Genomic DNA, 24,747 nt, shown 5'->3' with positions numbered 1-24,747 from the left:
GCTTTGGTCATTGCAAATGACAAAAACCAACATCTCAATTAAAACAAAGAGTATGGATTTAATTGTTAGGTGTTTTTCTGCCTATGATTTGAATTTTTGAAGCAGACGACTTTACAGCCTGGATGACCACAATAATTCAGCACAGATATAACATTTCTACAGTAACCTACCAATGTGACTCAAGCACAGCTTGACAGGGCCATCTTCAAGGGTGAGGAGGCAGAGAGGCTCTAGAAACATTCAGTCCATGATCTGGCTGTAAGGGCAACAACTGTAATGCTTTGTGTAATATAAATTTTAATGGGAAGAGGGTGTCCAAATGCCTTAGGCAGATTTGACAGTCTTGGCCTCTCTGCGTGTCTGTCTTAATTAATTTTTAGTATTTGCCAAAAAGGTTTAAATCATCAGATTAATGAGGATGTATGTGTCCAAAGTAGTAATACTATTTTATTACTGTTCTGATCAGTTCCATTTTTAAGTATACAAGCCAGCATACCTTCTAACATCTGAGGACAAAGTTGGACCTTAGTACCAAAGAGTTTGTAACCTCCATAGACATCTTCAAGGATCACTTTACTGAAAATGAATGAACATTGATTAAAGAGAGATTAAAATAATATCTTAGCCCAAAAGATTTAAATTTAATAAACACACTTACATGTAAAACCCCATAGATTCTGAAACACAAAGTGTGGCTAGTCTTATCGCAGTTTCCTCAGGCAATAATCCATTCTCCTAGAGTAAAAGTAGTACAGTAGTATTTCTTAACATACTTTCCCATACAGGATGTGTCCCATCCTGTTTGCTCCCTTTAAAGTTTCCCCTTGCTATACTCCAAGCAGTGAAGCAGAGTCCAAACAGTTTATGATACTGCTAATAAGTGCATGTATTGATTTAAAAACAAAACAAACAAACAAAAACCCACCAACAAAAATCAAACAAAAACAACCAAACAAAAACAAACAAAACAAAACAAAACACCCTAAAGCTTTTTTTTTAAAAAAATCACAATTTATTACTTAAAACTTCAACAGGGAGTTATGTCTGACAATTCATATTCGTTTTTCTTTCCATAGCCCACTTATGTTTAAATCTAAGATATTCTAGTAAACATTTGCCACAAGCTACTTTGAATATTCCTTTTAGGATGCAAAGCTCAAAAGAACTATACTAGGCTGTGAGCGCTCATACTCTAAAAATTGACTCAAACCTCAAGGCATTTGACCATAATTAGATGTCAAATATCTGTTACCACCTGCTTTGTTATAACATTCCTTTCAATTTGTATAATTTCTGTGAATTGGTTTTGTGACTGGGATTAGAATATTGCTAAACACTCATTTGTGTTAAAGCTTCAGATGATCTATTTAATTTTATTTTCAGAGCAGAAAAGAAACACTGATTAGAAAATTAGAATGAGGCATTTTTTTTAAATTGCTTTATTATAGTTTCTCTGATGAAGGGTGGGGGGGAAAATTCCTTCTTATATGCATTTGATTTCTGAAAGGAAAAGAAGGTGATTTAATCAGTGAACTTGGCTTTTGTTTCAGTACTCTTCTAGGAAAACTCATGAAGAAATGTTTTGTGAAAGTATTGGGGGGGGGAAACATAAACCCTAAAGCAACAGAAAGACAGATATTTCTCAGTGGAAACTCCTGAAAATTCCTAATCTTTTGGCAAACTTTCTTATTTTGAAACGTATAGCTAACCCATTCCATTGGTGAAAACAGCTAGGACAAAGCACCACTAAATGTTGTCTGAACGTTATTAAAACCTTTGAATATTATTGTGTTCACAGTTGCAGAACTTACTGTACTACATGCAACTATGAAAAGATGGGAATTCCCAATAAACAGCATCACAGTTAGCTCTCAGTCAGAACTACCGTGGCTGCAGGTTGCTGATGAATGGAGTAAGAGAATGTAGAGTCTAGATATTTTTCTAGAAATTAAAAAGAAAAAAAGGAAAACACAACAAAAACTCAACCAAACCCTCACAATAGACCCCTTTGATACAGCTTTTTCATCTCTGCTTCTTACAAAAAAGATAGCGCACTTAGGCAAGGCTTGTCATTATTAAACCTGGAGTAGGGTCAGAGACTCCAGGCAATCCCCTAGAGGCTTATGTACTGCCAGTTTCAACTTTGAAAACATAGTGTTTCTTTTTTCCAGATGAGTCTGACTTATGCCTTTGCCATGAAGTGCATTGATTGTCTTAAAGCATCAAAAGATTCTTGTTTAAGTGGAACGTTGTATTACTAGTTTCTCAGCTTTTTTGAGGAACTTTCTTTGGAGTTGACCCTGTTTGAATGAAATGTGTCAGAATTTTCCAGTGATTTCAATGGGTCTGTAATCAGTGATAATAAAATTACACTAATTAATCACCTTGATGAAATTCAAGATTATACGTTTCTCAGGCATGCAAATATAACTGTTGGTTGTGTGGTAATTTACCATACTATATTCAGGGTAAATTAACCTATATCACACCCTATGTTCACAGTCTTTCAGTAGATGATACAGAAGTGAGGTTCTTGCCACAGTATGCTGGCTCAAATGCTTTAAAAGCAGGAAACTTTGCAGTTTTAAGAGCTCAGACAGTATTGGCATTTCTTTAACAGGCTTCAAAATGCAAACTTCTTTAAAATTTGGATACCTGTCCCAGAGTACTTAGCATATTCCTACATTGCAGACGTTTTCTTCCTTGAAATGTTACAATTCTGTATCAGCATATTTCAAGCATTCATGACAAAAAACTGAGGTAAAGGCTATGGCTTTCCAGACAAAACTCGATTCTCTCATTAATTTTAAGATTTGAGGGTCAGTTTACCCCGTGCCTTGTGAACGCAATTCTCCTAATGCTATTGTATAATGCAGTCACTTAGCGGTCTTCACTAGCATCAGAGAGTGTTGGAGTCACTTAGTACTTAGCTTAATGTTTGATTTTAGCATATAAATTAAAGAACTGTATCTATCTGTGCTTAGATGTAGCTATATAGCTGGAAAGCAAGTTTATAAAAATGTCTTTCATTTGCTTCTCCTTTGAGAAGCTGTGTGCTTTAAAATCTTGCTGCAAAAACACTTAGAAGGTTATCACAGGTAGAGTTGTCAGAGCAAATGGACATTGTTGTTTGGTATTAAAATCATGTATTCCAGATGTGGGCATTTGTTAGTCAGTCTGCTCTAAAATGACATACTGTTGAATCTTTAAAGGGCTTCAGTTTGGGAAAGCAAAATATGATTGGGCAAATTGCTAAAATATTTAAAGTGCAGCCTGTTAAAGCTTTTACTGTGAAGAGCATCACGTCAGAAGTTGTATGTGGTAAAAGCAAGTAATTGGCTTTCCTTACTTATGCCAGTCAGTCAGCATGGGGCTCTGTTCCTATCCCTTCCACTTCATTGCAGATGCCTATAGCAGCTCTGATATTTATTTCAGAGGGGTGGGCCTGGAAAGAAAAAAAGAACTTTTATGGATCATGATGGTGTCAGAAAACCCTATTTAAAATGAAATGGTTATTTGTATAGGAAGAGTATAGAAATCCTTTGAAACTGCACCCAAAATTTAAAAATTAACTTTTCTATTCGGTTTTTCTTTAAAAATGTCCTCATTGAAAGCATATTAAAGTGCATTTTTTTAGTTTTATCCCTCTTCATACACAGCTCTTGGGATATTTTTCCATCCATAATTCATAGTATTTTCCATTTATGTTGTCCTCAACTTGTTTTTCCCCAGGCATGACCCCTTGTTAATTCCTGGCAACGAGCAGATTGACAATATGGATGCCAACGTGAAAAAATATGACTCTACAGGGATGTTTCATTGGTGTCCAGCCAAGGACATTGAAAAGGTTATTTTGGTAGGTATTGATGATAAGTTGTGTTTCAAAAGAGGTTAGGTGAACCACAGAACTGATGCCTTATGAATTAATAAATTAGTCTCTACTATTATGAAATCCAGCATAGTGAAATCAGAAACACAGCATAATGAAACCAAAGCTAGCATTTTGGTTAAAGCTTTATGATTACATAAATCTTTATACCATGTGCAACAATAAAAATTTGTCCAAAACGGAGAATTCCATTTTCATAAGCTGAAATCTGTATATCTGGTTTAAATCTTTAGAGAATTAAGATTGGAAATATTTAAATGTTTACATACCCCATTTATCTTTTTACACAAGGCAGTATTGATTCTAATACAGGCAAGTATTGCTTTGCGTTGTCTCTTATTTATTGATGTTTTACTAATTATTATAATTGATTATTTATTAATTTTGCTCTCTTAGAACTTCTCTCTCAATTGCCAATATTTCAAGATGCCCAAAGAGGCGAGAGCAAGTAGTGCCACTACTCTGACTTTCTAGCATGTTAAAGTGAGCCTATTCTATGTTTGTTTCATTTTTTTAACTGAGAAAACCATCAAGTCATTAAAAGTAATTAGAAGGCCTATCACAGTCTATTTTGAAAGTCTGTGCCATTTGTGTTCATGTACTTATACCTAAGAGTAGCAAGCAACTAACTCCAGATCTCATACACAAAACTGATTATATTTGAAATGAAGTCCCTGGTGGATCTTCACTTTGTCGCACTTCATAAAGCTTTTCCCAAGCCTGCTCCGTTAGATTTTCCTGCACTGTGGCATGGTGTAGCCAACGATGGTGACAGCCCCAGTTATTCTATCGGGGTTTAAAAGCTTGTCTCTAGTTCTCTTCAGGGGTTTCTGTAATAACTGTGACATTGCCTGGAATTACAATATTGGTGTTTAAACAGTCAAGCAAGTAAATTCCAAATTCTACAGATGGAGCTCTGAGATGGAGTTTGGCTGAACAGCTTTAAATAGTATGCATTTGTATGTAATCAACAGGCAAGCAGGGGCAGCCCTGCTATACAATACTTTGTAATAGACAGAGATAGAAATCTGCCTTTATGCTATTAGCACATTTTAGCTGACAAACTTTACATGTTGTCCCACTTAGAAAAGCAGTCCTCCTAAAATGGTGCTGAGGAGTGCATCATTCATCATCTCTTGGTTATACCATGTTAGTTTTTTTTACTACCAACCTGTGAATCTGCAAGTCTGTCCAAGTTCTTTCTACTTCATGCATCGTCACCAATAAAGACACTGCCAGCAAAATGCTTCCCTACACCTTTTCAAAATCACAGTCCACAATTTATGTCTACATTCATATCCATGCAAATTTAATGCTGTCCTTAGAGACCACACAAGTACAAATTAGTGCATAATTTGAAGATGATGGGATTTCCCAGGTTGTCTCCTAATTGATACTTGATGATGCCTCAATCAGAAAATCATTTTTCAGGCCAAGGTCTGTTTTGACTCTGTGACGTTCCAGCAGTAACTGGTAGTAAGGAGGATTTTTTGCTATACAGTCAAATGTACATATGGATCAGTGACAATAGACTGACATTTTTTGCATAATTGTTTTCAAGACTTGGTCTCTGTCTTGTAAAGTCTGGGTATTCCAGACCCTTTGGCATGGGGCAACTTACATGTTTCACTTGAGTATTCATTCATGTCTTCTGTTTGAAGGGCCAAGACGATTCTCTTGGTCAAGCTGTATGAAAATCAGTGTAATTGCCCTGGGGAAATTGAAAGCTCATGCATTTTTTAACTGATGAGAAAACTTCTAATCAGAGTTCCCATTCTTCCTGCATAGTGAGCATATCTGCTGTATATTCCATTCTGTATTGCAAATCACCATGCTTCCATACTTTAGAAAAACGACATATGCTATGGATAAATAAGAGGAAAATTTACAGTTCACCACTGGCTTTGTTTTATTCACTGGTAAAACTTCTATCTAATGGTACTGAGTGTACAACTTCTTGGCAATATGATATCAGTGGATCTCCAGTTATTTGATGGAGTATGACAATGCTAAGACTGGTTTCAGAACTTTAGGTCATTTTTTTTCATTACTTTATTTAATTGTCTTGATGTTTCAGTTGCATGCTCAACTGACCTAACAAATGATGAAATTAGTGCAAAAGTTTATTTTTGTCATTGAGACAAGAAGATAATTCTGGAAATCTTCTAAATATTCTCCATCAGACCTTTTTGCTTCTGTCTGTTCAACAACTCAGGAAGTCCCATTGGCCTGAAAATTTAGCATCAGTCACAAACTTGCACTATTTTTTTGTTACTGAGAGGAGCTCTGTGGAGTGTAGTGAACATCCGCAGTAAAAGAGAGCAGTGTAGAGCATTCTTTGATTTCTTCTCAGGGTAACAGCAGCTTGTCCTAAAATAAGAACTTTGTCTGTAGGAGGCTGTGGTCCTCAATTCACAATATCTGGGTAATACCACAAAGTGCTACTTATGGCCATTGGGCTCTCATCTTTTCCTTTTTCAAATTGGTCCTGAAAAAAATCAACTAGTTATTCATCAGCTAGGGCATGGGTTTGCATCTCTTTTCTATAATCTTTCTATTGGTTAAATATGTAGTAGGTCAAATTCTGTTCTTATCTAAACCCATAGTGCTTTGATTATAACCAGAGCCACAATCCACATGTGTAGAAACTTACACGGACCGGAATTTGGTCCAATACAATGTCTTCCCAAACACCAAAGGATTTGCAAACAAGAATGACATTTTCTTCTTCTGAACACATTTAATGAAGGATAAATAAGGGTAAAATGAACAGCTGTTATCAAACTGCTTCTTTGTGCATGAACAATATTGACAATTGTGTTTTTTCCTGGTTTTAAACTCAGTGATTTAAGATTCCCTTTGTTTCATTTTTCCCTTGTCTTTTGTTTTGTTTTGTTTGTTTTTTTTTTTTAGACTCGAAGTGAAGCAGCGATGACAGTTTTAAGTGGGCATGTAGTCGTTTGCATATTTGGGGATGTTAAATCTGCTTTGATTGGATTAAGAAATTTAGTGATGCCATTACGAGCCAGCAACTTTCACTACCATGAACTCAAGCACATTGTGTTTGTGGGTTCACTTGAATACCTGAGAAGGGAATGGGAGACACTGCATAACTTCCCCAAGGTTTCAATCTTGCCTGTAAGTTCAAAAGCCATATTATTGATACTTTGTTATTTAGGACACCAACTGGACAGATTCGTATTGACTTTGATCTTAGGCTTTTTTACTTTTGTCTACTTATAGGCCTGAGGACTTAGATTTTTGCCTTTACTGTGTCTATGAAAACAGAGCCCTGTGAGACCTTATTAGAAGATATTTGCCGCAGTGTTTGGTTCCTTGTCATCCTCATCGGATGAATTTCAGCTGCTATGAGATGTATTGGCAGTGTTATGTATTGAACATTGACTGTAGTGCACGGCATGTAGCTAGTTCTGATGTTGTGATTTCTCTGACAGAATGACAGTAGTTATTTATGACATTATTTATATATTTTTACCCACAAAACCTTTGAAAAAATTATAGTTTATCTACATAGTATCTGTCTGTGTTCTTAAAAACTTTGGTGGACTGGCCTGCTTTATAAGGAACAATGCCATGGCATTTCAGTTCAGAGTCCTGCTGTACTCCTGTATGGAAGTGTATCATCAGGGAAAACCCTGATCCTTTTTAAATCAATGAAAAGCTCCTATTGATTTTAGTAGGTGCAACCACTACAACCACAATTCAAAAGTCCTTTTTCTCCTAGATATCGTTATCATTCACTCACATACCCAAAATGTAGAATCAAGAGCTCCAGGACTAATAAATGAAGCCCTCCAAACTAGTAATCTTAGGTGACCATATCTATAAATGATAGGCAAGAGGGAAACCAGCTCATGGTATAAGTATGAAAAAGAATGCTCTGTATGTTACATAGTAAAGTTAGTTTAGATTTTTTTTCCAGAATGAAAAATTGTGAGTTTACTAGTTCGTAATAATTTTGTTTCAACAGTAAAAATAAATAAATCAATGATTGATGTAACCTTAACTGAATAATTAGAAAAATAGCTATAGAATGAAAGGACTGTCTTCACTTTTTGATTAATTCAGACTGCAGGTCTTTGTTACTGTAAATGCAGTTTTAGTGTTAGCCCTTGGCTTTTTTCTGTAACCTGATCCAACAGATGGTGTCAGAAGATTCTCTGCTGTCACAAAAATAGTGTCAATATCAGATTTGGTCAGTTAATATCCTCCTCCTTCTGCCAATCCCTTTTAATTCCAGTCACTGTGAAGGCTAAAGACTATGGAATCAGAATACTGTTGAACTGTTGGTACTGTTGTGGACGTCAGCAGAACTATGCAGCAGAATATAATCCAGATACTACTTCCAACACATAATGTGTATTCATTATTATAATGCATTTTTGTACAGTTTTGATTCTGACTTCTGAAGAGGAAGCGTACACCAACTTTACTTTCCCCAGTTTACACCCAGATGTAGAGTAGTTTCAGACTAATTTTGACTTAAACAGCTAAAATAGTTAGTCAATAAACCTTTAAAAATACAGAATTATATAAAGAGATTGTATCTAACACAGTAATCAAGGATGCTGAAGACCACACAGACTTCATTACTGCTTTTTCCATTTTTTTTCCCCCAGCCTATCTGGTTCAAAATAAAATGATATAAAGTTAAAAATAGCAGCATTATTCTGATCTAATTATCATGGCTAGGCTTATACTAATTAAATAATCTACTAAAATTTCTGAGATTATACTTGTAAGAATCGTGTTAAAGGGAGGTCACTCAAACTCACTTCTTACTTCTCTCTGCTTTGGTTCACAAGGTAAAACTTGCTGCTGATATCTGATGGAGATGTGGTTACAGCTGAATGTAAAAAAAATTTGTTCTGGTTTGAAAAAAAAAAAGTGGACATTTAATTTGAAGTCTATATTAAAGGAGGCCTTTAAGCTGCTGAGTAAACTCTTAAAAAGTAGGCAAATGCCAATTTTAAATATCCTCAGGCAGCCTTAATTCTGTCCCTTTGCATAAAATCATTAGGACTGAGCCTTTAATTAATTACATGATTGCATATTATTTTTCCCCACAGTAATCCTGCTTCACTTGGTGCACAGTACAGGCACAAAGAGCAGGATTAAGGTGGCAGGAATAATCATATCCAAACTTTTGAGTAGTTTATAATGAAATCATATCTGTTTGATATATACTGTTTTTCACAAGGTTTCCTGCCTTAAATTATTGAAAGTAACATGGAATAATTAATCTGGTATCTGAGACTACGTTACAGTCACTGAAAAAGAACTGAGCTCCTGCGTGCATTTTAAATTCACTTTTGTGTTGAATATTCTCAGTGGAGTTCAGGAGATGTTCACCATGAATGATCAGGAGATAGAAGAGGAGGGTCTTGACTTGGTTCTATGAAAGTCACTGTGTGACAAGGGGACAGTTATGTCTCCTCATCATTAGGGTCTTTGGGTACCAAACCATGTGAGGCAGCAGAGCAGAATCTAGTTTCCGTTAAAAATAAATATTTTTTTCTTGGACCTGGCAGCCCCTGTGACATAGAGTTAATATTCTGTAACTACAGTTGTGGACTGTTGGGTGTAAAAGGCAAGTGCTATCTTTCAACAAAACGTATCATGTTAAGTACCATGTCTCAGTTTTGTTAACTATGAAAAAAAATACACGGACTACCACAACATTTCATTTTAACCACTAAGTTCTCCGATTGAGAATTGTGGAACAGGGAACATTTTATGACTTGTGCCCACTAGGATAAAGTCTTGCTTCTGTTTCAAAGGGTTTAATCACACAGCTTTGAAGATTAGTGTGTTTTCCTTCTAGAAGCACCAAAAGTGTGCTTCGAAAAGGATTAACCTTTTCTGTGTATTGCTTTAGGTAGAAAAAAATAGCTTTATCCTGATTGCATTTCAAATGTGTAGGACACATAATGCTTTCCTGTTTAAATTGCCGTTCTTTTGCCCAAGACCATTGTGACTTGGTAGTAGATAAATAGACATTTAAAACAACCCCCTTCTTATATTCATAGAGCCAGAGGTTGCCACATGATAGCAACTTAAATCAAGACAATTTCAAGTCACCGATGAGATGTAGAATGCTGGCATTATTCCTGTTTCTTGTTTGTTAGTAATAGCTTGACTGAGTATTGAGAGTGAACCTAAAATGCTGCCATCAGCACCAACTACCCTTTAGATTAGCACACATCTCCTATTCCCTGGCACATAGTTAGACCAGCTTAATGTCAGAGCATAAAAAAGATACTTGTTAAATAATTTCCCAAAGCTCCTTCTCAATCTTTAATTTGTTTTTCTTTTTTTCCCTCTTCTGCACCCCCCCTTTTTTTTTTTTCTCTGTGCCGAAGGGTACGCCATTAAGTCGGGCTGATTTAAGGGCTGTCAACATCAACCTCTGCGACATGTGCGTTATCCTGTCAGCCAATCAGAATAATATTGATGATGCTTCGCTGCAGGACAAGGAATGCATCTTGGCGTCACTCAACATCAAATCTATGCAGTTTGATGACAGCATTGGGGTCTTGCAGGCTAATTCCCAAGGTAAGGACTGCCCTATAATACTTCTCTGCAGTGCCTACAGGGGACAGGACCTGGCAGGAAGAATATCCCTCACTCAGTAATTCAAAGAGCCCTACATCAGCTTGCTTGACAGTTAAACCTGCTGATTGGTATGATGGCTTTTAAAGGGACAGTCACACAGTTTCTCCGCTATATCACAAAGCACATTTTTTAGAGTAAAAATGAATGAACATGAAACTGGCGTTTTTTCTCATTTTAACATTTTCCTACAACATACATAAGTTCATCACTTTCTCACTGTGGCTTTCTTACAGGGGCAGTTGCTGTTATATAGCCAATGATAACTTATACTCACTTTGGAATACCTGAAGTTTCTATCTAATGAGATTTCTTTTTTATGTAAAACACATTGCAGCCACAGAGGAAATACAAGTTTGAGTAATACAATACAAAAAAATAAAATACAAAGAACGAGAGTTTTAAATTTTCTTTACCGCTCTGGTGCCTTCTTGCTCAAGAAGCCAGTTAGAATTAATTCAAAACTGATTTCTTCCCATGGTTTCCCATGGCTTCCCATTTAAGGACGTTTAACAAAATCCTTCAGTCTTTTCTGAGAGTAGGGTACTGATTCATAGGTAGCCAAAGGCTATTTTACACCATCTGTGCCTGTGCAAAGCAGCTGCAAAGCAGTCATAAGCACCCTGGCAAAGACCATCAGTGTAAAAACAATCATCTTCCCATCCCTGAAGGGTCTTGCAGCTTATGCAGCTCAAGTCCTACCTTTAATAAACCTATTAACTGCTGCAGTAAATATTCCCACTGGATCTAGCTCTTCTATAAATGTAGGTGTAGAAAGGGTAGTGCTTTGGTCTGCAGTTTGCCCATGAGCCTGACCTAGAGATAGTTTTCCCTCTAGGGCTGTGAGAACTAAGATTAAGTTCAGGTTTTCCTCTTTACATTCTAATAAGGAAATAGGAATTATGAGCCAAAAATCAGAGGCAGCAGTGTAACTTCTTGAGTATGGAAACTTGAACTTGGAAAATTCTTTCTTAGATTCAGCAATAAAACAGTGGAATTTAATGCTGGAATTAAATTGTATCATGAAACTGAAAGTTTTAATTTTTCAAAGTCAAATTGGAGAGTTCTCTGGATAAAAAGTAGATCTAAGAAGAAGAGAAAGAAACTGGGTTTTTTAAGTCCCATGGGTGTTCAAAGTTTTAAATATGTGACCTGAAAGCAATAAAACTCCAAATATGTTAGAGTTTTTTCCTCATAAATTTGTGCGACTGACTTGCTCACAGTATGATAACTTACAGTTATGATTAGAAAACTCACTGCAGAAGTGGAAGACAGTCATGGAGGTTCCCTGTTTTGCTGATTTAGACCTGGAATTTGAAATTCTGTTCTCAAAACCAAATCTCTACTTTCACTGCCAGGGTAGTGGCTGTTCTTTGAGGAACTTCTCACAGTCTCCTATCACACATATAATTAAATAATCAAGAAATAGAATCTGCTTTTGAGCATGAGCAGTCTAAGAGAATTTCCTTCTGTCTTTGCTCAGAGCTTAGAGACATTTCCAGCACTAGACTGTTGTATTTTACCTCTGGGAGTACACAGGATCTTAGACCATCCCTCAATGAGGATGGAAAAACCTAACAATATGGGTCTTGTGCACCCCGTGAACACCTGCCATTTTTTACTCTCCATCCTTAGAGGTATGCAAGACCTGACTACAGAAAGCCTCAAAGAGGCTGATCTGACCTTGTAGTTGACCCTGCTTTGAACAGGAAATCAGACCAGAGCCCCTCCAATGTCCCTTCCAGACTGAGTTGTTTTATGAATCTGTAATACCCAGGTTGCTGCTACAGCAATAGCCCCTATAGGTCAGGAAGTGTACACTGGCCATGGTCCAAATCCCTTTAGCCCTATTCAGTGATGCTGATGCAGAGAAGCAGAGGCACATTCTAAGAAATTTTCTTCAGGTAAGTACCAGTCTGCATGTTAAAAAACAAAGGTGACTCTTTCTGTAGCTTTTCTGGGGAAACAGGGCATAACATAAGGCAGGTAACTAGCAGCCTATTTTAGCTGAGAGCACTGACTAAGGAGGGGTTCTTATAAGCCCAGTGGCTTTAGAAAATAATTATCTTCCCAGTAAATTCTCTGCTTATGATATCCACAACTCCTTAATTGATTGTGTTCCTTTCAGTGCAGTAAATTTTCTTGAAAGACCTTGAATACAATGATTAGACTGTCAGAAGCAGTTAGATCATTAGATAGCACAAACTTTATGGAAATTATATGCAATGTGACGTGCATATATGTGATGCATTGTGAAATGCATCTTTAACATACGGTGGACACAACTATCATGACAATTATATAAACTAGGTGATTCAACTTTTGTTAGTCAACAAGCAGCATTCTAGAACAAACTCACAGCTTCTTACTGGCAATTAAGTACCTTTGTTTACAGAGAGAATTGTCATTTTACATTTGTGTATTGCTTGACATAATTATCCTGAACACATTAGCTGGTGCAAACCTTAAGTATTGCCAATCTGAGTTTTTCTAGATCTTAGTGTACGATTTTGAATTAAGACATCAACACTATCCTTTGAATCTTCTGTGCTGTTCTTTTATGTTACTGCTGTTACTGATCATCAGAAACACTGACATTAGAAAATCTGAGTGTGTGGCAGAATGTCAGTTGACCTGTTAGAGGGTCTTGAAAAGAGAAGAAACAAAACAAAATATGTGAGTATTCTGAGAAATGTGTGGCCTAAACATCAAGATGTTTGGTGAGGGATTTCGCAGTATAATCTTATCTTTGCTATTCTAAGAAAATAGGTAGTATTGTATATGTATAATTATGTAGTCACTAAGCAGTGGAATCTCATATGAAAACTTGATATGTAATTTATGTTTATGCCTTTGAAAAAGTAAAAAAATTATAGTCATTTAATTGATAGGTTATTGAATGCACAAGGATCTTCCCAGTTTGTATCTGTGATTATTTCACTCCAGCATGAGACAAAAGATGAGACCGGTACAAGAATTGTGCCATAAAAAGCAGGATGCAAATTTATTTAACCATCAGATAAGCCATAATCATTCACCAGTGCTGAAGTACAGGGCTATGTCTATAACTCCTTTGCTCTAAGTTGGTAGCAGAAAAAGAATCCACAAATTCGGGGATTTCATTCACTTTTCCCAGAGCCTCACGCTCATCACCTACTTTAAGACTACCAGTCATAGGCATTCATCACCACCCAACCCTCTGTGTCCATCCAAACATCCCTTTCCAACCAAGGACATATCTTTGAAACAGAACACAGATGCAGTCTGAGAGGAAAGGTCTTGTAGGAGGAACAGGAGGGTGGACACATGACAGCAAGCCTTCCTGATAGAGAAAGTTCTGTAAAAATAGGGCTGCCAATACCCAATGAATTAACTGCTGAAAAAACTTCTTTGAAATAATCTGGTTTATATCAACAAAGGATTTTCTCATTACTAGTTCAGGTTAACTTAATACGCACACACAGCTCATACAGAAACAAAGACTTGATAATGCCTCTTTCTGTAACAAAATGAACTTTTGTAAGTCACCAGAGCAGTTTGTTGCCTTTGGGAGACCTAGATTCCAAGGACAGAAAGGCCAAAATGTATCCCTCTGAAGCTGCAGCAGACTATCACTTTCATTAAGATATCTCAGCTTTTGAAATACAAAATGCTGTAAAATCAAAGATTTCCCCACTTCTTCACAGAATTACTCATAAACAAGGAAGCCCTGTGTTTATCTTGAAGTTGCTCTTACAGATCTTGATGGACTGTGTTCCTAGAAAGATTTGTAAAGAGGTGTGTTTCTGGTGGAGAAAAAGGTCATCTTCCAGAACTGGAGATTTGTTTTAATTGTCCTTCCTGTTTCTCATTCTGCTCCCTCAAATACAAATTGAGGTTATTTTATCAAGAAGTATTTTGGAGAAAAAAACAGAGAATACTGGATCCATGTTAAGCATTTTTGCTCACTTGTCATAACATTTTTCCAAAGCACCCTGGAGTACTGAGTACGGGATGGGCTCTGCCTTGGCAGTTACGCTGGGAGTAATTCTCCTTTCCTTCGTTCTGTTCTCATTTCCATCCTTTCTTCCTCAAGTAGCATCTATTGACTAGTCCATTTAGTATTTTGGGTTTCTTGTTTTTTTCTATAAGAGTCTTGCATTGTGTGCATTTTACTTTTTTTTTTATCCACCAGATGAACAGGGCCCGACACAAAATATTTATCTTCAGTTGTTAACTAAAACTGCTATTTGGCTTTCTTTCCCAAGCCCAGAAAGACAATTATACCTAACTGTTTAGAGATTTATAAATACTGTACCAGAGTAGCCTCTGGGTAGTAACTTTAGATATCTGACTCAATAATTTTCTTTTATTGGATAGTGATTTAGATCTTATTTTGAGTCCAATATAATAAAAGCAGTACATTTCATTAAAAAACACTTACTAATCAATAAAAAAAAAGAGATCTTACAGCTCCAAGCAGGTCTAAAGTACAGAGGGGGGATGCTGTATAGTAACATTTTGTCCATAGACACTCGAAGACAGATCACAGTGCAGCAGTGTAGACGTATTTCAGCAAAGTAACAATTGCAGCTGTTTTCTGAATGACTTCAACTTATGAGAATTTTCCCTAGGAACACTATTTCAACACGAGAGATCTTTTTAGGGCCTTCGTTTACAGTTCTCATAATAGATCCTCCAACTAGAAAGAATAAAGAGAAAAACATAAAGATTGGATGAATGCCTGGGTAATACATCTCATACATCATGGCAAGATTCTTCTGGGGGAAATCCTATAAAATCAAGTAAATATACTCAGAATTTTACACACTGACTTTCAAGTGTAACAGATTGCACAAGCTAAAATAACCCTGTACAAGTTTAGTTTCATTTGATCCAGTTCCTTTAAAAATCACTTGTTAATTCATCATCATCTTTTGTTGGAGCTGTCAAAATTTGATTAAAAGGACAGAAACAGCCACAGAGTTTCATTAGATTTATTTCACAATATGTTCATTATTCTTATATCATTGCAATTTTTTATGGTCTTAGTCTCACAATCTGCTGCCAGAAATTTCTTATTAAAATGAATTTGAGATCTGTTTTCCATTGTGCTTGCAGGTAGTATATTCTTTTTCACCTCTGCCAATCCATAATGCTTGATTGCTCTATCTCTGAAGTGTTAGCAAAAAGCAAGAACAACAATCGTATTATTGGGATTGAAAGTGAGATAAAATTCTTAAAAAGGGGAAAGGATAAATACTGTCTGAAATGCTTTCTTAGCAAAGGTTTTGTGCCATTTTTGGAGATAACTGTATTGTAATGCTGTTAGAGAAAGCTTGTTATAAATTCAAAACAATAGTTTTATTCCTGAAGGAAAGGGTTTTATTGAATGCTGAATCTTATTTTTCTTACTTTATAGTCATAAGTTTTAAAGTGAAGATTTCAGAGTATAGTTTTCTATAATCATAGAGGCAGTTAATTTTAGGCTGTCATGGAATTCAATGTTCTGTGGCCACTTCAGCACTGTTTCCTATGTTTAATTTGTTATATTGCATGAAAATGTAGAAATAAAGAGCCTTAACTTTCAAATACCAAAAATCAAACTCTATTTAGCTGGCACTAAATAATTGCAGTTTAAGGAGTTGCTTAACCTCCTTAAGAAAGCTTATGAGTAAATGTAGAATACTACATGTGGATGTAATATTAAAAATAAAGAAATGAATAGTGCTGGCAAAAAGTGAAAAATTTGGGGTAGTTTTTTTAAAGTGTCAAATTGAACTGTGACACCAGCTTTATTCTTTTGAACATTTAAATTCTGAATGCCTTTGTATATCAATGTGTTTCATGCTGCAGAATGCTTGTTATACTTAAAGATAGCTAATAATTTCCTAATTCACATAGATGTTTTGAAAAATTTTCTCCTGGACAATATCAATTCTACCAGTCACATTTGCAAAAATGGTATTTTGCATTGACATCAGGGTTATTAGTTCCACCTAATTAAGGATGTTTTCATGCTGTGTATTTCTGAACATTACTTTTATTTTTGTTAGCATTGGTTGTTGCAAATGACAAAAATAATAATCAAAATAACAAAACTTTTTACTTGGTTGGTTGATTATTGTTTAACTAACTGAATTTTAAAATATTTGTTGTAGTTTGGTTTTATTAGTATTTTTTGAAGCAAAGGCCGACCATCCCAAGTAATGAAATTAATAACTGAAATTTTAGATAAGGGCCAGAACATGTCCCATATCACCATTTACTCACAAAAAATAGTCCAATTTTTGAAGATCAAGTCACTATGATAAATAACTCAGTATTACCTTTTTGCAACATGCACATAATTTCTTATCCTGCTGAATGAGATGGATCAGCTGATAGCTGTTATTTATTTTCTGGTAGCACAGTGGAGCTCTAGATGGAACTAAGAGCTTGTTGTCATAGTCCTGATATATACAAGAATAAAATATGGCCTTTGCCCTGGCAAGTTTACAATCTGATGCTTTGCTTGTTCCAAAACTTATGTGCTCAATGTTATACAGGCTAATAAATCTCTCTGACTTCAGTGAAACTATCCACCTGTGTAAAGTTAGATTATGTGCAGGTCTTTGCAAGATTTGGACTTAAATAAACTAAAGAGACTGGGTGGGAGAGAGGCTGTTCACTTAATGGTTTTCCTGTGCTGTAGAAACCAGCTATGTTAGGACCTTGCTAGCCTTGCAGTCTTCACATGAAACCCTTGACAGGAAAGGTCCACTCAGCACCCTCTGCATTTTTTTGTATTTTTCTTCTAGCTAGACACTAATGTTGGCTGCCAGAATTACACACACAAAGTTTCCCATCTCTCAAAGTTTTACTAGAAAGAGAGAAAAACTATGAAGAAATTAAGTTTTTCAATGGTGTTGCTTGTAAACTGAAAATGTGTTGAGGAGTGGCTGGAGAGACACATTACTTTGACACAATTTCTCTGTATTCGAGAAATGCTGTAAGGTCCTAGCCTAAATACCTTCCAGATTTCATAATTGCTTCTTTCTTCTCTGCTTTAAGATACCTTCTGCTTAAGCCAGAGAAAAAATAAAACTAGGCAAAGGAGGTAGATAATACACTACATCAAAGCACGTGATCTCACATTTAAACTATAAATATATTTAACTATCCCAAAACTATTATAAATTTATGGTGACTCTATTTCATTACAATTTGCTGTTCAACATCTTGAAATCAAACGCCCTATTATGAAGGTGTACTATTTTGTTCATTTCTGATGCCGAGGAATAAAAAAAAACCCCACTCTTTTTATGAGCATTAATTATACACCAGGCAAGGAAGCAATTGCCTCTATGTTATGAAATATTAAATCAAAATGCTTCCTGTTCCCAGATGTCCCAGAGATAAATACAGCAGTATTTTGAAGCCCCACTTGGAGCTGTTTTGCCTGCAAATTTATAGTTTTGTCTCCATTTTCAGAAAACCCTGTTTTATGTGAAGTATAGCACTCTTGGTAGTTTTTAAGGAGCAAACTCCTCTGGAGTTGCCTATGTAGGCAACAACTCTTACGTAGATTGCACACAAGGGATCTGAAGTTGAAAGGCTCCTTTAAGATGACAAATGGGTTGAAAGTGTTATTGTCTTTGATTGCATGCCTTACATCATCTGTATGTAGGAATAAGAGAGCAATACTTTATCTTTAGCCATTTTATAAATATTTAAGTCCTTATAGTTGCCTAAAGATATTAAAGCATATTTTACAGTAGTTGGAATATAAATATTATATATAGCACAAGATACCAAAGTAGTTTAATGAATTCATAATTTTCTGTTCACTTTTATTGGAATGTGTTTTATGTTTCAAAACTTCCATTTAAAGAATAAGAGACCATTCTGCTCCCTGACAAGATATGAGCCAATAGTGAATGTTATCAAGGTTCTTTTAAGTGGTGATATGAGGCTTCAATTAGCAAGAAGAAAGGGAACATGATTATTAGAATGCACTACACCAATCTCCATGTTTTAACTTTAAAATTAATTCTTAAGAAACTCTATGTAAAGTCTTTAAGATACTGTAAGTTGTTTTGCTTCTCTGTGTATTTTTAAAAGCTCTTAATTGCATAAGGAGATACAAATCTAGATCAAAAGTACATTTTTAGATCAAAAGTAAATTTTTAAAATTTGAGGTTAATTTTCTAAAATAACCAATCATAAAATCTTGTGACATTAAATGTATAAAAGGTCTATGTTTCATGGCTGCTTGAATACAAAGGTATGCCGAGGTTATAATTCTAAATCTTTCAAATTCCCATAAAAAAATTCTTTTTAATATTTCACAGTTTAACTATTTCCCAGTAGGAGTCCATGCTGGGTAATGCTTGCTAATTACCCACAACAAAAGTAGACACACAATGCTGGTAAATTACCTGACCCTTTGCATTTTAATGAGACAACAAGGATTTCATGAAGTGATGTTGTTTCAGTGGTTAATGGTGTCAGCAATGTTGTAATTGTAGGCTGAGGCACATTAACTGCACAACCACATGTAGGAAGGGTTTCTCTCGACAGGCCCTTTGGAGAATAGAACAGGGTATTATCATTAAGCCTATGTCATTTGCATGCTGCTAATCACTTACTTTATTATCTTGTGTATCCATTGTCTTTCTTTAATTGCTCTTTAAATGAAAATTAAAAATAGTTCCAATGCCCACGATACTTGTGATAGCATCTTGATTATGAAGATAACTTCAAGAAAATGGAACATATAGATAATATATTACAGGAATCCAAGATACTTTGAAAGTTATGTACCATAGCAGGCAGCCTCATGAGTGTAATTCTGATATCTTTCTTCACTTCACTACGTATTGTTTGCTTAATAAATGGTTATTTATATTCATAAAGGTAGTGGTTTTTTTCAGAGATCAATGTCACTGTTTTTGCTTTAGCATGGAAGAGATACAAAGCCTCCATATCTAGTAGATTCTGCCAGTCTAATGGCGTTACAGGAAAAAGCTAGATTTGTGTTCTTTGTTCTTTCCTTTTAAATCCTAGTCTGTGATATCCAGTGCAGAAAAGCAGAATCTACCACCTGCTATTGAATTGCAGAACTTTGACAGCTTTAGGATAAAATTTATAAAATTCTTGGCAAAATTCTTTTTTCAGGACAGACCTGTTGATTTAAGTTTGACATGGTTTAATTTGCAACAGCTCAGACTTTCCATAATAGGCAGTCTCTAAAAACTTGGTAGCTTCTGGTTATCAAGAAACTTCCAGACCTTATAGCATCTGCAGAATGGGATATTCAGCCTGATTTGAGGCACGGCCTTCATTTGAGAATCAATACTACTGTGCTCCTAATAATGTATTCCTGTAGCTTGTCAACATCTGAAAAACCAAACCCGAAAAATTCAGTCTGTGAACTTGTAAATGCTATGGTAGGATTTTTTATTGAAGAAAGTAAAGTACATTTTGTTCTTGAATAGCTGTTGTAATTTATTTTTATTCAACAACTTTAGTAAGGTTATGGTTAATGGGAATTTTTGTACTAGCTTATTTGGATACAAGATTAAAATCATATAAAATTTCTGTAATGTCATAGCAATACCAGATCTTTTCCAAACTTTCCTTAGAGCTTTAGATCCTGTGAAAATATAAGGGAGATTGGATCTTTCATATTGATTTGAATTTTGGTTGCTTGTTTAAATTTTCTATTCAACTTATATACTCAGATACTCTAAATACTGATTTAGGAGCATGATTACTGCCTAGTAGTGGGAGGAAAGTATCTCTACAGTCTACCAGCATATATCATTACTGTAAGTTTGACTTTACAGAGTTTCTTCTTCAGTGCATAGGCAGGAATATAATGTGATTGGATGTCCACATAGGGTTTTCTATTTCTGCTAAGTTCCTGTCAATTTGCTTGTTCTGTCACTTAGAAATGACTCTCTAGGTAAGAGCAAAGATAAGCAGACATTTTTAAAAAAGCCTCCTCCTATTAAAAAAAAAAAAAAAAAGAATGAGAGAATCAGATAGTGTCATAAGGGGACTGAGAAAACATTGTTGGAATTGTTTCTTGTTTGAGGACAGATGAATTGGACTAATAGCACAAAAGTTATAGAACCATTCTTCAGAAAAAATTTTTTATTAGTCACAAGTGTGAGCTTGCTCAAAATCAGTTTGTGCTGTAACCAAAATTAAATTCAGAAAAGGTGCTTAACCATTTTGTTTAGCATATTCATCTGTGTGTTTTAGAAACTATATCTGTTGTAAATCTTCAATAATTTGCAAACTGTTCCTATTCTAGCTTTCCATGTATGAAGAATTTGGCTTCCTAGAACAGTAACTTCAAACTTTTTGTAAATTAAATCAATTATATATAAAATAAATACCTATTGAATTGATTTATTGACTCTGCCCTGGCTTGAAATCAGTATTTGACAAAATGCTTAAATAGTGTATTGGTGAACTGTTTCTTAGAGGACAAATATCAAAAAGATTTTCCCATGTAACTCCAATTCAGCAACCTTGCTATTTCCTAAACTTCAGATTCCAGTTTGATAAAATGTGCCTAAGGAAACAGATAAGTCTCAGATATATTATTGTATCCTGCTTGATTTCATTGCCTAACAAGTTGTCTTTAGAGTTCACAGAAAAAGGATTTTTCCACAAAATCTTGGGAAAAAGTTCCTGGAAATACAATGTTCATGGAGTTTTTAAACATACATTTGATGTCTTATTTGCACCATTTTCTTAGCCAAATATGTGGCATGCCAGGTAACATTTCCATTTTTAACTCGTATCCTTTATTTTTATATCTAGCACCTGGAGTATTTTACTAAAGACTTGAAAATTGCAGGCTTTTTTTTTTTTTTTTCGAATTTCATTATTAAGTGTCACTGAACCTAGTGTGAAACCTAAAGTCAATGAAAGGGAAGAAATGTCCTCATATTTTTTCTTGTTAAATTGTAGAGACCAAATTCATAGCTAGCAATCTGGAAAGGACTTAGAGGGTATCCTTCCAGATGTCCGTGAGAGGAGGGACTGGCGATTGAAGATCCCTCTGCTCTCCCTTGCTGATAAGTGAATAGAGACAGGGGACAGCAGTGCCTCCCTGACTAAGTACTGACTAGTACTCTGTCTTGCCATGTGAGTTCTTTGATAAGCAACGGAAGTCTATCAGGGGTAAAGGTGGGGAAGTGCTTGTGCAAAGTATCTTGTGATGCACATTACAAAATATTCCCCCTGCAGGAGAGGGAAGTGATTCCAGTTACACAAGGAATGCAATGTGTCTCTAAGGTTTCTAGATAATTTAGAATTTTATTATCATTAAATTCAATTAAATCTTCAATTAATTAACAGAATAATTAAAGAATTAATCTGTTCAATTAACTCTTTAATTCAGTTCTTTAGTGGCAATGTAAACTCGTGTCTGGACACATCTTCTGTTTTGAGTGAGAGATACAGACTGAATTAGATAGACAAAGAGTGCTTCTAAAAGTTTGGAACATGTCTTGAATTTGTTTTTATTTATTTAATGGCAATGTGCTCACAGAATCAAATGTAAATATACCTTAAAATTTATGTGCACATTTACATTTTAGCCCTAGATTTACATTGGCCCTGCCTAAAATCACCAGCTTCGTAAAATATCCCACTAGCAACAAAAATCCACATTGCAACTTGAATATTTAATCTCAGAATCCCATCAAATAACAAGAAATAGACTAAAGACTCTCAGAAATATTCAAAACCTCTAACCGAAAGGAAAGCTATTTCCCTGATATTGGTACTAATGAAATTAAAACAAGGAAGTAAGCATTTTAGTTTTTATCAACCCATTTAACTCTGTAGTAAATAATAAGGGATAGGCAAGTTAATGCATTGAATGTTTATAGAGATTACGCCAATTTAAAATCCAGCACTAGTATTTAGATGCAGAAATTACAGTAAGTAGTCAATATAATGCTGAAAAACAACACAAAACACAAAAACTGATGCAAGTTTTCAGTATGTCTGTACTGTGACTGAATACCATGGTATATATTTTATGATTGCCACTTAATTTTTACTACTTAAGGAATACCTAATTACATTTTACTGTTATCACTGTCTTTATCAGCTTGTTAGCTAGTGTAATGGGTTTCAGATCCCTTATAAATAAAATAGATAAGGAGCTGGTGTAGAGACATTTCTGCTGGTACTTCTTTAAATATAAAAAGACATTTGAACAGTGAGAGGTAAGCAAAACCCTTAAAGATTTTAGAAAAAACTCTAATAAAATAATGAGTCATTCTGTCATGATAAATTAATTTTCTTTTTAAGATTAATGCTCACTAAGAGGAGAAAAACAGTGAGCCAAAATAGTGCAGACTTAGCAATGGAAGTTTCATCTTACGAGTAGGCTGTACCTCACTGGTTTTGTGAATGCTTTTCCTTTTTCTTGATATTCCTGAGCAAATTATCTCTTTATTTACACTGCTGACTGTATACTTTGGATATTCTTCCCCCTCAAATGGCCATCAGAGCATAAATTGCTCTCTGAATTCTTGATTCTGGATACTGTACTGACTGAATGAGAGTTTCCCACACTTTATAGATTGAGTAAACCCAGTGATATCGGTAGTATTACTGCTGTTCTTCAGGCAGTTGTATCTACACAACCTTAGATATTATTAGGAGATAATATATTACTAGTGGTAGATCATTCAGGAAAACTCAATTAAAGACTACTACAGATTCATCCTGATTCCACAACTGTGCAATTTCTATTTATATATTTTTAACAGTGAAAACAAAAAACCAACAAACAAACAAACCAAACCAAAACAAAAGAGTAGTAGAAAGAAAACAAAATCTTCATTTTCTACTTATTTCCAGTCAGAGTGAAGGATAATTGCAATAAATTAGCCAATTCTAGTATTTGGTAGACCTATATTTAGAATGGAATAGAATGTTGCATAATGTATATGTGATACGTAAAACAGGGTTAATATACCAAGCTGAAGAAAGTATGAGGCTGGTTTGATGTGTTAGCCTTTTCTGTGAAGTTCAGTATCAGAGGATTGACATTTCTTTTAATGGAAGTACTTTTAATGCATGACAGGCATAGTTTTCATACTGGCCATTAATACTGATAATTCTGAAGTGCAAATAATTGTGATGATGGGATGATGTGTGTGCTTTTAAAATATATTCCAAACCCTAGGATATTGTTTCCTTATACGTGTTTCAAATAGGGCATTTGAATACATTATTTGCGAGGTTCAGATGAAATTGTAGCAAGGAGATAGTAAGGTATCTGTTTTAGTCAAGAGAATTTTGTTTGAAGAAGTTTACAAATACTGCTTAAGCAATTATCATTCCTTACATTGGTAACTGCACCTGGCTGCATGCAATTCATTGTGCTTTCTAAGGAGAAGTTAGTTCAGTTAGCATTGTTCAGGCTGGCATAGTTCAAATCAACTTGATACTCATTTTTACACATGGTATCTACTAAGATGTCTTTAACAGACATGCTACAAAAGGCAGTATTTGAGTGACACAATCATGACTGATTCCCCTCCCCTCCTCCCCCCCCCCCCATTTATTATGTTCAATTTGGAGTTCTGGTAAAAAAAATTTGGCTTGCAGAAAACCTTTGTAGTGGTATTCTTTTAAAGAAAATATATTCACGCATGAACACAAAACCCATGCTCCTTTACCATGAGAATTTAACCAAGACTTGAGATTTTTAAAACACAGATTTAATTTTTTTGAATCACCTTGATACTGTCAGTTGACTATTTGCGTAGGACAACCTGTCTGCACAACCTGTTGTGCAGGATTTGGTGAAATCTGGCAGGATAGGACATGTGCACAATATGCTTTCTAGTTGGCACCCTTTGAAGAGTTACTTTTCTACAATATAGAGTAATATGGGAGAGGAGCTTTTGTATACTTGCAGATAGATTAGACTGCAGGAAATATGCAGGAGGGTTATGAAGCATACCTGCCAGATAAATTAGAGGTGGTCTTGATCTGAATCCAACCTGTCTCAAAGATCAGCTCTGGGATTTCAATTCAGATTTCTTTGATAAAATGAGGCTTTAGCCTTCACAGTTCAATCTTTGATCCCCAAGACAGCCTTGAATGTGGGATTTTAGTTTTGACCCAGCCTATAGAAAACTTAATGACATTTTACCATAGGTTTCCAGCTCAGTTCCAGCTTGAGTAATTTGCAAGTCTCTGGCACTATTTAGCCCACACAG

The 24,747-nt window shown here is 35.3% G+C and overlaps 1 protein-coding gene across 27 annotated transcripts in view; it reads left to right on the top strand.

Moving 5' to 3' along the window:
* KCNMA1 (potassium calcium-activated channel subfamily M alpha 1) overlaps positions 1 to 24,747 on the top strand; it is a 469,151-nt gene that overhangs the window by 406,279 nt on the left and 38,125 nt on the right. For all 27 annotated transcript variants that reach the window (XM_050305299.1, XM_050305298.1, XM_050305292.1 and 24 more), the window contains 3 exons: positions 3,733 to 3,856; positions 6,803 to 7,027; positions 10,273 to 10,465. In XM_050305299.1, coding sequence (XP_050161256.1) covers positions 3,733 to 3,856; positions 6,803 to 7,027; positions 10,273 to 10,465 — 542 coding nt within the window. The remainder of the gene's footprint in view (positions 1 to 3,732; positions 3,857 to 6,802; positions 7,028 to 10,272; positions 10,466 to 24,747) is intronic.

Source organism: Myiozetetes cayanensis, unplaced genomic scaffold (assembly GCF_022539395.1).
Source record: "Myiozetetes cayanensis isolate MyiCay16 unplaced genomic scaffold, myiCay2020 scf10, whole genome shotgun sequence".
Classification (NCBI taxonomy): domain Eukaryota; kingdom Metazoa; phylum Chordata; class Aves; order Passeriformes; family Tyrannidae; genus Myiozetetes; species Myiozetetes cayanensis.
This window is presented reverse-complemented; position numbering and strand designations above follow the sequence as displayed.